Source organism: Schistocerca nitens, chromosome 9 (assembly GCF_023898315.1).
Source record: "Schistocerca nitens isolate TAMUIC-IGC-003100 chromosome 9, iqSchNite1.1, whole genome shotgun sequence".
Lineage (NCBI taxonomy): Eukaryota > Metazoa > Arthropoda > Insecta > Orthoptera > Acrididae > Schistocerca > Schistocerca nitens.
In genome coordinates, this window is record NC_064622.1 from 425,807,215 (window position 1) to 425,824,248 (window position 17,034).

The 17,034-nt window shown below is 41.5% G+C and overlaps 1 protein-coding gene across 1 annotated transcript in view; it reads right to left on the bottom strand.

Annotated features, from left to right (window-relative positions):
• Positions 1-522: 522 nt before the first annotated feature.
• Positions 523-17,034, bottom strand: part of LOC126203539 (uncharacterized) — a 56,673-nt gene continuing 40,161 nt past the window's right edge. The window contains exons 5-7 of the mRNA XM_049937863.1: positions 16,582-16,699; positions 5,616-5,671; positions 523-702 (exon numbers count right to left, since the gene is read on the bottom strand). Of these exons, the coding sequence (XP_049793820.1) occupies positions 676-702; positions 5,616-5,671; positions 16,582-16,699 (201 nt within the window). The 3' untranslated portion in view covers positions 523-675. The remainder of the gene's footprint in view (positions 703-5,615; positions 5,672-16,581; positions 16,700-17,034) is intronic.

Sequence of the window (17,034 nt, forward strand, 5' to 3'; positions counted from 1 at the left end):
CACCCCATAGTGAGCACATTAATCAGTTGTTGGAATGTGTGTGCAAATCTCTTAAGTTTGAAAAAACGAAGAACGTTTGCGTCTACTGTTATGCATGTTGCAGCTGTTTGCGTTCTGTATTCATTACATTATTTCTACTTTGCTTTCACCTTTTTATACTGTTTTGTGGCAAAATAAAAGCAATCTTGCAAAATTCAGTTTGTTGTTTTAATTCTGGACACCAGTGTACATTTGGTTCAGAAGTTATGCAATCACAATCCTCAACCACTTATCACTTCTATTTGTTCCTGCGACACATCAAATAGTACGAAATTATTATAATTGTAAAATACTTCGAATAAGTGTGGGAAAGCTACTAGCTGCGTAGCCCTGTCATGCAGATATTTAGATGGTTTGTTGGACGATTTCAAGTCACCAAGTGTCCTGCAACTGAGCTATCACTTTTTCTCTAATGACGAAGATGTCGACAGGTAGTAGTAATGCACGTGCATTGATTAGAATCAGGAAATAAAACTGCACAAGCAGGATTCAATGCAACATTTTATTGCTACGAATAAATGCACTGACTGGTACTTCAGCTATTGTTTTTAACTTCTGAGATTTCATGCTACATCGTTTTCCTCTTGTCATTAGAACTCACTCGCAGCAGACGGACATTCAAGAGACCTCTCTTGATTAACGTGCCTGGCGTCGTGACAGCTCCTGAAACATTTTAACATGCATAAGTTTCAGGTGACGTTTCACAAGTGATTATTACACCTTACATATAAGGTAAGGAATTCTGATACCTTGGGAACATACGACGGAAGGAGCAAGGAAGACGACAAAAGTAGACTAGCACATGCAAAGAGGGCATTCCTGACCAAAAGAAATCTACTAATATCAAACATTGACCTTGATTTGATGAAGTAATTTTTAAGAATGATATTCGGATCACAGTATTGGATGGTAGTGAATCGAAGACTGCGGGAAACCGGAAAAAAGGGGAAATGGTATAGATGGATGACTAAACAGACTGATAAGATAAAGAGTGGGGAGTTTTCCGCAGAATCGGCGAATAAAGAAAGAAGTGGTAAACACTGACAAGAAGAAAGGACAGGGTGATAGGACATGTCTTAATACACCAGGGAGTAATCTCCGTGGTACTAGAAGGAGCTGCAGAGGGAATAACCATGGGGGTCCGCAAGGGTGAGGGGCGGGGGCGGGGGCGGGACGGAGGGGGCAGTTACGCTTGGAATTTGGAGAACAGAGTTTTTATTCATATATTCAGTTCTTTGAGATATAATAATTTTTGTGCCACCAGTAAAATTTAGTTCTTGTGGCTTGACATGTCTCGAAACTGACGTAAAAGAGAGCAATATTATAATCCTGCCTTCGCTTCCCTACTCCCCCCCCCACCCTCTCTCCCCCTACCCTCCACACCTCTCTCCTGGATAAATTTCTGCGTACGCTCGGAAGTCAAGGTTTAGAATACATTTAACAATTAACTGAGGATATAGGGTGCAAGTGAAAATCTGAGATGACGAGACTGGCACAAGTAAACAGTTCTTGGCAGCCGAATTAAACGAAATGGAGAACTGATGACACAAAAAAGTTCAATGAATTATATGTGGAACATTCCTTATAGGTATTATTTAGCTAATATTCATTCACTTTGGAACTCTGATTTCACTAATAATATCAGCGAACTGAGGTGTGCATCAAAGGTATTGGGAATTCTGTGAACTTTAAAGTTTCGAAATTATTATCTAGGTAAAATTTTTGGATGACGAATAAAGAAAAGGTCCATAAACTGGAGTACTTCGCCATTCAGCTATTGATTTGCAATTTCAGTGCCACAATCAGTACATCAAACATCGAAAGTTTATGTGTATTGTCACTGAGTGTAACATAACGTTTAAAAGAAGAGGAACTCAAAACAGCCGTAACTATATCGAACCAGATACATAAAGTTTGTAAATTTTTGTGCTACATACAAAATGCTCTTTGTACAAGGATATTGGAACAACTAGGGATTTTGTGAACATGGTCAACACGGTCAATTCTTTAACACTCCCAGACCTCTTTCTGTGGGAGCGTGGTATGCACTGCGCCTGCTACTTCTTTTGTATTAATTCAGTGCAAGCCTTAGATAGTTCAAATGGCTCTGAGCACTATGGGACTTAACTTCTAAGGTCATCAGTTCCCTAGAACTTAGAACTACTTAAACCTAACCAACCTAACGACATCACATACATCCATGCCCGAGGCAGGATTCGAACCTGCGACCGTAGCGATAGCGTAATTCAGACTGTAGCGCCTAGAAGCGCTCGGCCAACCCGGCCGGCGCAAGCCTTAGATATCCTAAAGAATTAGAAATCTCTTTTACGCAATTGTGGCGAGTGAATGTAATTTTTCATAAAAAAAAGTCTGAATTTGAAATATTGATACGTAACTCATTTGATTTCACTTTTTCTAAGCTACTTCTTTTATTCAAGGTAGTTTTATTCCTTAAATGAAACTCTATGAGCAGATGTTTTCCGACAAAGAAGACTCTTGGTCATTTATAAAATTTATCACAAATACTGTGTTGGCTGGGGCGTAGCCTTGTCTACACGTGTCTCTGTACATTACACTTCACAAAGGAGCACATAACTCCATGATTCTGCGTCGGACGACAGAATAATTTCAAGAGGCATAGTTCCTCCAACTATACCACGGAGATCCTAACTCACTTTGTAGACTGAAACAACAGTACAATAATAATACGATTGTTCAAGTAAATGGTGTCTTCTGATGTGAAACTGTTAATAGGAGACGAAAGGAATCATGAAATTGAACTTGTAGGGAGGGATATGGTTTAACGTCACGTCGATGGCCAGGTCACTAGAGACAACGTACAGGGCGACACAGAATAACGGGAACGATTGAAATGAGGACAGCCATGGGCTCGTGGCAGCACTGCGGGTCCGTGACAGTTAGCGAGCAAACAGTCCGCCAATGTCAGCAATCATGGATGAGTGGAACGGACAACAGCGTTTGGTAGCGGCGCCGAGGGAGTGTCGACGTTTTTATAATTTAGGACGACATGATGCCGTTCCATTGAAACACGTGATAAAATGTTGGATTAATAACTTTGAAGAGATCGAAACACGCGATAAAATGTTGGATTAATAACTTTGAAGAGATTGGATCTTCCCTCAAGAAGAAACGCCGGCCGGAGTGGCCATGCGCTTCTAGTTATTAATCCAACATTTTATCACGTGTTTCAATGGAACGGCATCATGTCGTCCTAAATTATAAAAACGTCGACACTCCCTCGGCGCCGCTACCAAACGCTGTTGTCCGTTCCACTCATCCATGATTGCTGACATTGGCGGACTGTTTGCTCGCTAACTGTCACGGACCCGCAGTGCTGCCACGAGCCCATGGCTGTCCTCATTTCAATCGTTCCCGTTATTCTGTGTCGCCCTGTACGTTGTCTCTAGTGACCTGGCCATCGACGTGACGTTAAACCATATCCCTCCCTACAAGTTCAATTTCATGATTCCTTTCGTCTCCTATTAACAGTTTCACATCAGAAGACACCATTTACTTGAACAATCGTATTATTATTGTACTGTTGTTTCAGTCTACAAAGTGAGTTAGGATCTCCGTGGTATAGTTGGAGGAACTATGCCTCTTTAAATTATTCTGTCGTCCGACGCAGAATCATGGAGTTATGTGCTCCTTTGTGAAGTGTAATGTACAGAGACACGTGTAGACAAGGCTACGTCCCAGCCAACACAGTATTTGTGATAAATTTTATAAATGACCAAGAGTCTTCTTTGTCGGAAAACATCTGCTCATAGAGTTTCATTTAAGGAATAAAACTACCTTGAATAAAAGAAGTAGCTTAGAAAAAGTGAAATCAAATGAGTTACGTATCAATATTTCAAATTCAGACTTTTTTTTTATGAAAAATGACATTCACTCGCCACAATTGCGTAAAAGAGGTTTCTAATTCTTTAGGGTATCTAAGGCTTGCGCCGGCCGGGTTGGCCGAGCGCTTCTAGGCGCTACAGTCTGGAACCACGCGATCGCTACGGTCGCAGGTTCGAATCCTGCCTCGGGCATGGATGTGTGTGATGTCCTTAGGTTAGTTAGATTTAATTAGTTCTAAGTCCTAGGTGACTGATGACCTCAGAAGTTAAGTCGCATAGTGCTCAGAGCCAAGAAGAAACCAACAGGACGACCAAGAAGTGCGCGTTCTCCAGTGAACATTGATGTTATACGAGGGTCTGTCTTTAGGAGCCCACGTCGTTCAATTCGTAAGCAAGCAGCAGTGGTTGGAATGCTCCAGGAGAGTGTTCGCAGAATTCTTCATGATTTAAAACTTCATCCGTACAATCTACAGATGGTGTAACAATTGAAGGACAAAGATTACCGGTTACGATTAGGATGCTGTCAACAAATGACAACAAAAATAGACAGTGACGATGAATTTCTAAACAACTTGTGGATGTTAGACGTGGCACATTTTCGTCTCACAGGTTACTGGGGCAACACAAATCCTAATGACGTTCATAAGCGCCCTTTACACGCTAGTAAAGTGACAGCATGGTGTGGTGTTTCATCACATGGGATTATCGGACTGTATTTTTTCGCAAATGAACAGGGAAACACAATAACTGTCAATGTCGATCGTTACGAGGAGATGTTACGAACTTTCGTTACAACTGCATTGAACAACTTTCCAAACGTTGAAGAAGCCTGGTTTCGACAGAATGGAGCGATATTACACAGTGCACGGCAATCAATGGCATATGTGGGAGAATTGTTTGGCAACAGATCTCACGATTAGGTAACATTCCCAGGCCCCTTAGATCGCCAGATTTATCCGTGATTTTTTCTTGTGCAGCTACCTCAAGAGCAAAGTCTACGCAACCAAGAACCCTGGATGAGTTAAAACAGAGAATTCGGGATGAAACTCACAGTATCCCAGCTGAGATGTTGCAGCGTTCAATGAGGAATCACAACAGATTTCACGAATGTATTCGTACAGGAGGACGCCATCTAAGAGACGTAATTGTTAAAAAAGTGATAAATGCCATCAATGTTTCGTAAATGGCAAAGTTTTATGGTTTCAATTACTATGAACGCAATTTCTTTCCTTCATGACTTTTAGTTTTATTGGATTGTGGAAATGTTTCCGTTTATCTGTGTCACCTGGTACGTGCTGGAACTGGGAAGATGGTAAGGGAATCGACGGTGTCCGATTCGAAGAACCATTCATTTAGTTACCTGAAGCGATTTGGGGAAACAACGGAAAACGTAAAACTGTACGGCCAGACAGGTATTTGAACCCCTGTCCTCCCGAGTAAAGTTCCAGCATCTTAGTCACAGCGCCACATTCTTCGGCAACACAACAGACACAGACAAGAAACTTTACTATGGTAATCCCTACTCTCAAATTTCGTATGTCACAGGAAACGTGGGAGGACAATTTTTATTTTTGAATTGGTTTCTAAACTAATCAACCGCAAAAGCATAATAAGGTTTTGTAGCCGCCTGCAAAAATAAAGCGCAGTTATAATAGTCTTTATTTGGACATGTTATGTTAAGTAAAAAGAAAAATCTATCAGATGGTGACTTACCTCCACTGTAACACACTTCACAAGTGCATACGCCTTCTCGCAAGTATCTGTCTCAACTGAAAAAAAGAAGTAAATAATGATATTAAAACAAACGTAATCCTTACGGAACAACAATAAACAGAGCACATTCTTGTTATTCAACTGCTGGTTCATGTCACGCTTCTGGGGTAAGTAAATTTCAAAAGGGCACCCTGCTACACAGCAAATGATTTTCCATTTTTTCAGGACTTACAATAAACAACGGTGGCAACCTCTTCTGGGAGCAAAATGGGTAATTACTGTGCCAGTACGTATTGTAACTTTAGAAAGTATAGCACAGAGGGTGTGACTGTTCCAAGTATACCTGTCCCTACTCTAGGGTGAGGTTTTAATTATCTGCTCTTCATTGTAACATATTTTTCTCGAAGATGGAGACTTTCGCTGTAGAAGTCTGCATTTTAGCCCTTCAGGAAGTGTTCAACGTGTTTCTGGAATTGACTGCCTCGTCAAAGGATGCCTTGTCAGGAGAACACGAGGAATGAGAGAAAATTGGACAGCTTCCCGCCATATCTCGACCAGAGGACCTCCTGTAACCTTGTCAGATTTCGGTAGTTGCATTCCTGTAGTGGTTTGCACCTTAAGAGCAACATCTGTTAGTATAACACCACGGCAGCATCAAATTGCGCGATGATGGTTGTATCTTTACCTTTCACGACAATGGTGAATACACGCATGCCCATTGCTTTGCTTCTTTATCTCAGGCTCATAGTGATATACCCAGCTCTCGTCCACGGTGTTCACGCGACTAAAGAAGTCGTCTGGACTCGCCTGACACAACTGCAAAACTTCCTCTGATGCCCTGGTTCGGTGGGTTTCTTTGAATCTGTGTAAGTGTCAGGTTACAGTTGTGGATGCCAGAATGATTCGCTTCAGTTGACCTCACAGACAGTCAGATTGCTCTCCGTGTACTCACATGCATGTAGTGGAAAAGGTGTCCCAAAACATGTTTGTAATGAAGCAAGGGTGGCCATAGAAAATATGACACCTGGGTGCTGTAACTCATACAAGGTAATAAACGCTGTTTTCATCTTGTAAAGCCATTAAATGAAACTGTGGTCTGCGTTTAAACCCGTTTACTACAATATTCTCTGCTGACGTACACGAATAACAAGTTATTATCGGATCAGTTAGATTAAAAGCAACACACATAATGAGAAAAATATTAATTGTAGACATGGGTCACTATAAACCCGACACATGAATACCTCGACATGGATTGGATAATTCAGTTGGATGGGATAAAGCTGGAATCTGCACATTATTTATTGGTATTTAAATCTGCAATGATCGTTCACTGATTGGCCACGTCTGCCGAAAGGAAGAAAGACACACGCAGCTAACACATTTAACTGATAGTGATGAGTCTGTCGAAACTCGCGAAAGTATTGGATTATGAAATGTTGCTATCCCTAACAGCATGTCGATAAATGTACGTGCATTCTCGCACCCTGTTCGCCAGCACTACTTTTGCTCACCATGCTCAGCTCTCTGAAGTGTGACGCAAGATGGGCTGTATGATATGCTGCAGAATGCAACACTTCAGTTGAAGTGTCTAATTCAAGTGTTCTCAGTCGAGAACTGAAGTCTTCCTTCTATAGACAACCTTGATGTCGTGTCGTGTGTCATTCCCGACGAATCACTTAAGTCTGTCCTCAACTGAGATCAGATTGCAAGCATCCTCTCTGTTCTTTATCGATATCCGAATTCGTTCTTTATTCTGCAAGTCTGCACAATTGGAGGGCGCCAATAGCCAGGCGTATATCTGTTTGCACATAAACAATCTCCCCTCCGTGCTAAACTTTAATAAGAGTAACCGCTCGTTACACACATGATCTTGCAGCTCTTTTCGCCCACTGCCCGCGCTTTTCTATGTTTCAGTAAACGCAGTCTCCTCCACACAAGCACTTCTTAAAATTTGTCATCTTGGGACTCACTCGGGAGAATGTATTTTAGGTCTCTTATAACCTTTTAAGCCAGGGGTCATCCACCTTGCATATGGTGAGGACGGAGAGGAAGGTAAAGGAAAAGAAAATCTCTTTTCACGAAGCAGGCAAGCGACTTTCCTCAGCATGGGAAAATGTTTATCAGTCTGTTACTGCTCATCACACAGCGTTCCTGGAAAGCAGATCTTCAGCATAAAATTCCTTTGAAGTTTGTTTGGCCTGCATGCCTTTCCTTGTGAAAACTGCGATTTCATACTGAGTGCAGGTTGTAACGGAACATATTAAAGGCTTTACTTTACCGAAGTATGCGATACACTCCAAATTCAACCAGTTTAATGAGTATTTTTGATTATAGAAAAGTTATTGTGTATGTTAACAATGATTGCATAACATGTCTCCATAAACAGTCAACCCATTAAATTATATTGAATAACTGACCCACACAAAAGTTAATATCACTTGATCACTGATACAGCAAATGTCATCATGTAAAAACACTAAGTTCATCTTAAATAGTTAATATGAAGTACGAAAAATAGTGGCCAACTTAGGTATTTTGGATCTCCTTAAATAAAAATCACCCAGTGAAACCTATTTGTTCACTAGGAGCGTCTTCACTCAGTATTCACGTAATCAATCCTATTTTAGACGAAAACCAATGTAATTCTTAATAATTCATGTTACTTACTTATTTATGCAAATTAGAGAAGTCAATTGACAAACTTCTAAAAAACGGCCTTTTTGTAACAAAGAATTATTCTGTCAAGTCAACAAATCTGTCTGTCATTTTAATAACATGTTAAATTATGTCACTCGATGCAAATTAATAACTTTTCTGCACAAATTATGATAACAGATGTACATGTGACTTATAAACTATATCTCTTTTTAGTAGTTCTTTGACAATGTTATAAATACAAGCAGCAAGAAGGGTCGGGAGACAGTCGGAATGTCACTTTGGTAAAGTGTGTTTCTGTGTTATTGTTTGAGATGGATAAACAATGCAAAGAACATGTAAAGGAAGTACTACTTTGTGTTGTGTTATGGTCTTTGGTGGACAGTGGAATTAAGATGGCCACCAGAGTAATAAATATTTGAAGTTTGCATATTTGTTGGTTTCGCTCGTTCTTTATCATCAAAAGCATATAAAAAACAAGGGACCTCATGTTTTTACCCTAGACAACCAGATTTAGAGCCAGCATCAGCATCGAGACACAGCAGCGATCCAGCAAGCAGCAGCGATTACTACAATGCATTTTAATGGCGCCAACCCAACATCAAGTGCTAACAAGCTCGGTAAATTGGAGTGAAATAGTGCGATTATAGCAATTAGCAATATCTACGACTAGGCGACCATTACAAGGTGTTCACACATCACATTAAGCACTTCTGTGCCTGCAGACGTGGACCCACGTCACGCAGGGTGCAAAGCGTTATGCAAAACCGGCAGTAAGGCGTTTGGTCGTCGCCAGTTCCTGACAATAGCGGGGCCTGGTGTCCAGTACCTGATTCCTGGTGGTCGCTGTGCCTTAATCTGCTCATCCACATCAACCTCCGCCCTCTCCTGATAAGCGGGTCGTCTACCTGTTCAAAAATGGTTCAAAATGGCTCTGAGCACTATGGGACTTAACTTCTGAGGTCATCAGTCCCCTAGAACTTAGAACTACTTAAACCTAACTAACCTAAGGACATCACACACACCCATGCCCGAGGCAGGATTCGAACCTGCGACCGTAGCGGTCTCGCGGTTCCAGACTGTAGCGCCTAGAACCGCACGGCCACTCTGGCCGGCCGTCTACCTGTCGGACTGTGTGTGGGCGCACTGCGACTGCATTGCGGACCCAATCTGTGCCCAGTTATGTGGCAGTTTTCACCATGTCAAAACAGAAGGGAAAAGGATGGAGTGTGGAGTGGCAGGTAAAGGTTGGGGCAGCAGGTAGCAGAGCGCTGGTGGAGCCGACGCTATAAAATAACACACTACAAAGACGAACATGTCGGGCTGGCCAATCCAATTTGGCTCATCATGCTCTCAAATGAACTGCAGTAAAATTCATGCAAGACCTCCACACAGAAAAGGTATTAATATGGAGTTACGTGGCTTCGTATGCCAATCACAGATTTCATTAATTACAACTGTTCATTATTTTTATTCAAAGATGAGAATTTAGCTTAGACAGTACTGATTATCAGTCAAATTATGATTTGCATACGAGACGTATAGTCTGGCATCAGGCTTTCAAGTGTCATGAGCAGTTGTAGAACCCAGTGGGTGACAACGATTTATATTTTCAAAATGTTGTGCAAGTTGTTGTAAGCTGACCCACACATGATTTTCACTTCTTCCACTATTGCATTGCTTGTGATCCGGTGGGCTTCGAGCACCAGGGCCTCTACCTATACTGCAGTTGTCAGTTCACAGAGAGATGGTGTGTCACTTCATCGTCATTCAGATTTGTTTGACCAGGTTGGAACCGTCTAGGCCACCGAAGCACTGTATTATATGACAGTACATTGTTACCACCGTCTTCACCTAAATCCCCTTCAAATACAGGAAACGAATTACTGTGGGAACCGTCTTCATATATTTTGGCTACAATTTTTACAGCTGTAGAGGATTTTATCATTGATGATGAATTTGGCCGGCCGGGGTGGCCAAGCGGTTGTAGGCGCTACAGTCTGGAACCGCGCGACCGCTACGGTCGCAGGTTCGAATCCTGCCTCGGGCATGGATGTGTGTGATGTCCTTAGGTTGGTTAGGTTTAAGTAGTTTCAAGTTCTAGAGGACTGATGACCTCAGAAGTTAAGTCCCATAGTGCTCAGAGCCAGCCAAGCGGTTGTAGGCGCTACAGTCAGGAACCGCGCGACCGCTACGGTCGCAAGTTCGAATCCTGCCTCGGGCATGGATGTGTGTGATGTCCTTAAGTTGGTTAGGTTTAAGTAGTTTCAAGTTCTAGGGGACTGATGACCTCAGAAGTTGAGTCCCATAGTGCTCAGAGCCATTTGAACCATTTGCACCATATGATGAATATCAACAGGAACCGACAGTTAGTTATGTAACCTAACGTAACTTCATTTTTTCGAGATGGTAGTTAAAACGACTACTCTTCATGTTAACGAAGGGACGTTGTAGAGAGATTCGTTTATTTCGAACAGCGTTTGCTGCAACTTAGTTAATGTTCTGAACATTAATTAAATTGCAGTAGTCACTGTTCAGAATGAATGAATTTCTTTATAACTTAACTCGGTTGAGAAATGCCTGGACTTGCTGTATCAACGAGCCAAATTAATTTTACAATTACAAAATTTTATTTGCATCTTGTAAATAATGCAATGCTAATGATGTATTGCTTGAGTTACTGTGGGTACACTAATGTTTTCACAATGCCATCGGAATCAGAATAAGACTGTTACAAAGAAAATGAATAAGAGGTTTATTATTTATTGAATGAAATTCTGCGAAACATGGAAACATTCAGAATCACAATGTTAATGGTCAGACAGACCACGGGAATGGTTTTCACAGGCACTGATGACAGGCTATCGAAGTAACACAGAGAAGAGAGCAAACTCCAGCACTTTCTCAGAATTCAGCTCTAATGTTATTAATGTTATTGGTGGTACCAAGTACTGTCGACAGATTTTTATTCCTGTTAGAACATCAATACAAAGAAAAATTACAAAGAAATATCAGTGCACCTGAAACGAGTACCTATTAGCAGTGAAAAAGCGAAATGAAACAGACCAGATTACGTTACGTTGTTAGTAGTGTTGCACAAAAATGCTCTATTTTGATTCCATTAAAAATAATGGAGCCTGAGTTGAGTTTCGTAAGAGGAAACGCCTTAGGGTTTACTCGTATACCGAATAACTCCCATAAAAAAAAATATTCTAGCACACACACACACACACACACACACACACACACACACACACACACACACACACATGAGGTACACTTTATCTTCCAAGAATTGAAAGCTTCAGTTTAATGTCAAGAGTAAATGATCAGCTAAATTGGGAACATAAGTCATTATTTGTAAGGGACAGATATCCTGACTTTCCTTCGAGATGATAAATAAGATATCTATATCGGGAAGATCAGACTGAGATGTGAACACAAATAATGTTTAATATCAATTCTTATTTCATGTGGAAAGCAAGCGTGTTGTCGACATATTGCCTGAATGAACCGAGTTCCTGCTTGCTAATTCATATGTGTAAATGAACATAGCATTTTATTTGTAGTTCATAATGGTCTTCAGTTGAAAGCGGTTAAAAACAAAAGTATAATTTATGGTTGCATTGTGCAGAAAACTTGCTCTTATTCGACAGTTAGAGGAAACTGGCGTAACTGTGTAATATCAAAGCTCATGTAAAATAACGGAAAGGCAACCATTCACCTACAGAGAACTGATGTGTGGAGCATCATAACACAAAACAATTTTCGAGCTATTGCTGTTTTCCAGGTAAAAGTACACACAATCATACAAATAACTACACAGACACGCAAACATACAGTCTTGCGACAGTTTCGCTGCTGCGGCGGCAGTGTGCGTTTGTGTGTCTGTGAAGTTGTTTGTGTGAATGTGTGTACTTTCACTAACAAAAGTGTGATAACTCGAAAACTATTTTCTGTTGCGGGTTTCTAAGCTTACACACCAGTCCGCCATAGGTATGTGGTTGCCTTTCCCTTATTCTACGTATCGTCCCGTCCAGAAATTACCATTATTGTTATTGTAGTCCATATAATCGTTACCAGGTAGGCAAGCGGTAGCCACACACGTTCTGAGTTCATTCAATGTGCTGACGGTATATTAAGAGTCTGATTAAGCTAGAGCGGATCTACTGCGGATTGCCTAAAAAGGACCAGCAGGTTTATACGTTGTCACCGAAACTTCTATAAAAGTTTAAAAAAAATGGCTCTGAGCACTATGGGACTTAACAGCTATGGTCATCAGTCCCCTAGAACTTAGAACTACTTAAACCTAACTAACCTAAGGACATCACTCAACACCCAGTCATCACGAGGCAGAGAAAATCCTTGACCCCGCCGGGAATCGAACCCGGGAACCCGGGCGTGGGTCTATCAAAGTTTATTTCCACTTTTTCGTGGGTAAAAAAAAATGGCTCTGAGAACTATGGGACTTAACATCAGTGGTCATCAGTCCCCTAGAACTTAGAACTACGTAAACCTAACAAACCTAAGGACATCACACACATCCATGCCCGAGGCAGGATTCGAACCTGCGACCGTAGCGGTCACGCGGTTCCAGACTGAAGCGCCTAGAACCGCACGGCCACTCCGGCCGGCACTTTTTCGTGTTTTCAGTCTTCTTATTGGTTTGGTACGGTGCGCAAGAATCCTTCTTCCGTGTTCAAGTCTTCATCTCAAGGTTGCACTTGCACCGAACGTCCTCCATTATTTGGAAGATGTATTCCAATCTCTGTCTTCCCCTAAAGTTTTTACCATCTAGACCTCCCTTTAGTTTCACGGAATTTATTCCTCTACATCTTATAATCATTCACCCTGTCCCTTCTTATAACCGTTCCCACAGCATCCTCTCCTCTCCGATTCTGCAGAAAATTTCTTCATTTCTCATCAGTCTACACAATTTTCAAAATTCTGCTGTAGCACCCCAACTCAAACTCTTCGGCTCATTTGGTTTCTTATGTTATCACTGTCCATTATTCACTTCCATACAATGTACTGCTCGAAAAGCACGTTCTAAAAAAATTGTCCATCCAATTATGTTCTGCGTTCGAGATTAAGCTTCTTTGGTCTAGGAATGCCCTCTTTGCCTGTGGTAACTTCTTGGTCTCAATTTTGATCAATTTATCGCTAGTCTCAATTCTGCTACTCCTCGTTTTCGTCTTTATTCGGTTTACTGCGCTCATTAGGCTGCTCATTCATTCCATTCAAAATGTCCTGCAATTCTTCTTCATTTTCACTGAGGATAGAAATGTCATCAGCGAACTTTATCATTTCATTCCCATTCCTGAACCTACCTTTTATTTGCGTACTGCTTCTTCGATGTATATATTGAATAGTAGGGGTGAAAGACTGCATCCTTATCTTACACCCTTTTTAATACGAAAACTTCATTCTTGATCTTCCAATGTTATTGTTCCCTCTTGGTTCCTATACATATTGCATATTATCCGTCTTTCCCTGCTGCTCGCATCTATTTTCTTAGAATTTCGAACATTTTTGCACCGTTTTACATCCCCGAATGATTTTTCTATGTCGACAGATCTTACGAACGTGTCTTGCATCCATTACTAGCCCTACGTCAGAACTCCATCTGTCGTACCTATTACCTTTCCTGAGGTCGATCTGATCCCGGTCAAACGGATCCTCAGTTTTCTTCTCCGTTCTACTGTATAATATACTTGTCAGCAACTTAGACGTATGGGCCGGCCGTTTGTGGCCGAGCGGTTCTGGCGCTACAGTCTGGAACCGCGCGACCGCTACGGTCGCAGGTTCGAATCCTGCCTCGGGCATGGATGTGTGTGATGTCCTTAGGTTAGTTAGGTTTAAGTAGTTCTAAGTTCTAGGGGACTTATGACCTCAGCAGTTGAGTCCCATAGTGCTCAGAGCCATTTGAACTTAGACGTATGAGCTGTTAAGCTGATTGTGGGATACTTCTCACACTTATCACCTCTTGCTGTCTTCGGTGGTTGTGTGGATGATGGTATGTCTCCAGACTCTTAGTTCACAAACCATCTTGAATAGTCGTTAATTGCTATTTCACCCAATGACTGATCGAAAGTCTTCCAAATCACTGATTCTAATACTAGATCTCTTATGTTTTCATATCTATTTCTATTTCTTCTTATACGTAACAAGTCCTTCCTCTCGTAGGGGCCTTCTGTGTCTTCCTTTTCTCTTATCCGCACTTGTTTTTAATTTCGCTGATGGTTGTTTTGACTTTTATATTTGCTGACTCCCTCCTCCCACCGACCTTCTCTTTTTCGATTTCTTCGCATTTCTCTTGCAACGATTTCGCCCTTGGCTTCATGTAGTTTATTTTATTCCAAACTGACTTATATTTCTGTATTCCTGTCTTATCATAAATATTTTGGTACTTCCCTGTTTCGTGGATCAATTCTTTTCTTGTGTCAAAAATGGTTTCTTCGCAGTTACCTTTTTTGTAGCTACGTCTACGTTTCAAACGGCTGTGATTACCCTTTAAGAGCAGTTCATCGCTCTTTAACTGGGTTATCTACTGCGGTATTCATTATCGTAGCAACTACAAATTAGAGACCTTCAAGCGGATCTCATCATTCCTCATTATTTCATCAGTTTTGCACTGGCCATCAATGCCATACGATCACTTCATTTCATTTCTAAATTCAGTTAGTCTTTCTCTTTCTCATTCCTACTACCGAGGTAATACTACAGCGTTCCAGCCACCCGTGATTGTAAGATTTTCATCTGCCTTTAATACTAAATTACTTGTTCAGTCTCATCTTATACTCTCTGTCTCTTCATCTTCTGCTTGAGACGTCAGCACTGATACCTGTGTCAGTGTTGCTGGTGCAAACTGCTATCAATTCTGATGAGAATAATTCTATCACTGAACTGTTCGCAGTTACTTACTCACTGCCCCCGATCCCTTCTCCTGTTACACACTTCTATGCTGCCGTTGATATTACCGTACAGTCGTATGATCAGAAATCCTTATGTGTTTCCATTTAAATTCACCTCACAATTCCAATATAGCTGAAAAGTCTCTCCCATTAACGATCTTCATTTCGACTATATACTTTCGTTGAGGTCTAACAAGGGAACCTCCCCATCGCACCCCCCTCAGATTTAGTTATAAGTTGGCACAAGGATAGGCCTTGAAAAACTGAACACATATCAATCGAGAAAACAGGAAGAAGTTGTGTGGAACTATGAAAAAAATAAGCAAAATATACAAACTGAGTAGTCCATGCGCAACGTAGGCAACATCAAGGAGAGTATCGGCCTACGAGCGCCGTGGTCCCGTGGTTAGCGTGAGCAGCTGCGGATTGAGAGGTCCTTGGTTCAAATCTTCTCTCGAGTGAAAAGTTTAATTTTTTATTTTCAGACAATTATCAAAGTTCAGGCACTCACACATAATCAACTTCGCTCTCCAAAATTCCAGGACATGTTCAGATTTGCTAGGACATATGCAGGATTTGACGGTCTACACACGGAAACATTTGAAAACGTAAAAAACATATGTTTTGATAGAGCACAGAGAAAACTGTGCGACTGTGAAACTGTTGCATTCATTTGTTGCAGTTTATGTGACAAACTCTTATGTTTTCATCACTTTTTTGGGAGTGATTATCACATCCACAAGAAAACCTAAATCGGGCAAGGCAGAAGAATCATTTTAGCCATTCGCCAAGTGTGCAAGGTAGGTGGGTCGACAACATATTCCTGTCAGGTGACGCACATGCCGTCACCAGAGCCGTGTAGAATATATCAGACGTGTTTTCCTGTGGAGGAATCGGTTGACCTATGAACTTGCGATCAAATGTTTTCGGTTCCTATTGGAGAGGCACGTCCTTTCGTCTAATAATCGCACGGTTTTGCGGTGCGGTCGCAAAACACAGACACTAAACTTATTACAGTGAACAGAGACGTCAATGAATGAACGGTCAGATCGTAACTTTGCGAAAATAAAGAAAGTAAAAGTTTCACTCGAGGGTGGACTCGAACCAAGGACCTCTCCTCCCACAGTTGCTCACTCTAACCACGGGACCACGGCGCTCCTCAGCTTACGTTTTTCTTGATGTTGCCTATCTTGCACATGGACCACTCAGTTTGTATATTTTGCTATTTTTTTCATAGTTCCACACAACTTCTTCCTGTTTTCTCGATTGATCTTTCAGTTTTTCAAGGCCTATCCACTGTATCAATTTATAACTAAATCAGAGGGGGGTGCGATGGGGAGGTTCCCTTGTAAGCATAATACGATTTGCAGAAACGAGTGCTGTCGGAGACTTACCTCTTCCCGGGACACACATGTCGATCAGCTCACCGTGGCCGTCTACAGCTGTGCCGTCGTGGCTGGCGAGGAACACAGCTTTAGTCACGTCGCTGTTGATGGTTCCCTTGTCGTCCATCTGAACAAAAATGAGACCTGTCACACAATATTTATGTACACACGAAGTTTATCTAGAAGATCGCCCACGTTTTCATGGAATATAGGAACTAGAGTGGAGAATGGAAGAATCGCTTCATTGATTCGTGCAGTAGGTCAGTGTGTTTAGAGCTGTGGTAGTGAGGAAGCCACATCCTGTAGGAAGTGTTGAAAATGGGCACTGCTGCTGAAAATAACGTCACTGTGGAATTCATACTGTAATACCGAGTCTAGTGGCAAATTTTGTCTCAGAGGTGAGACTGGCAATCGATCCACAAGATCAGAAATTAAATTTTTTTATAAGCTAGCAGCTATGCA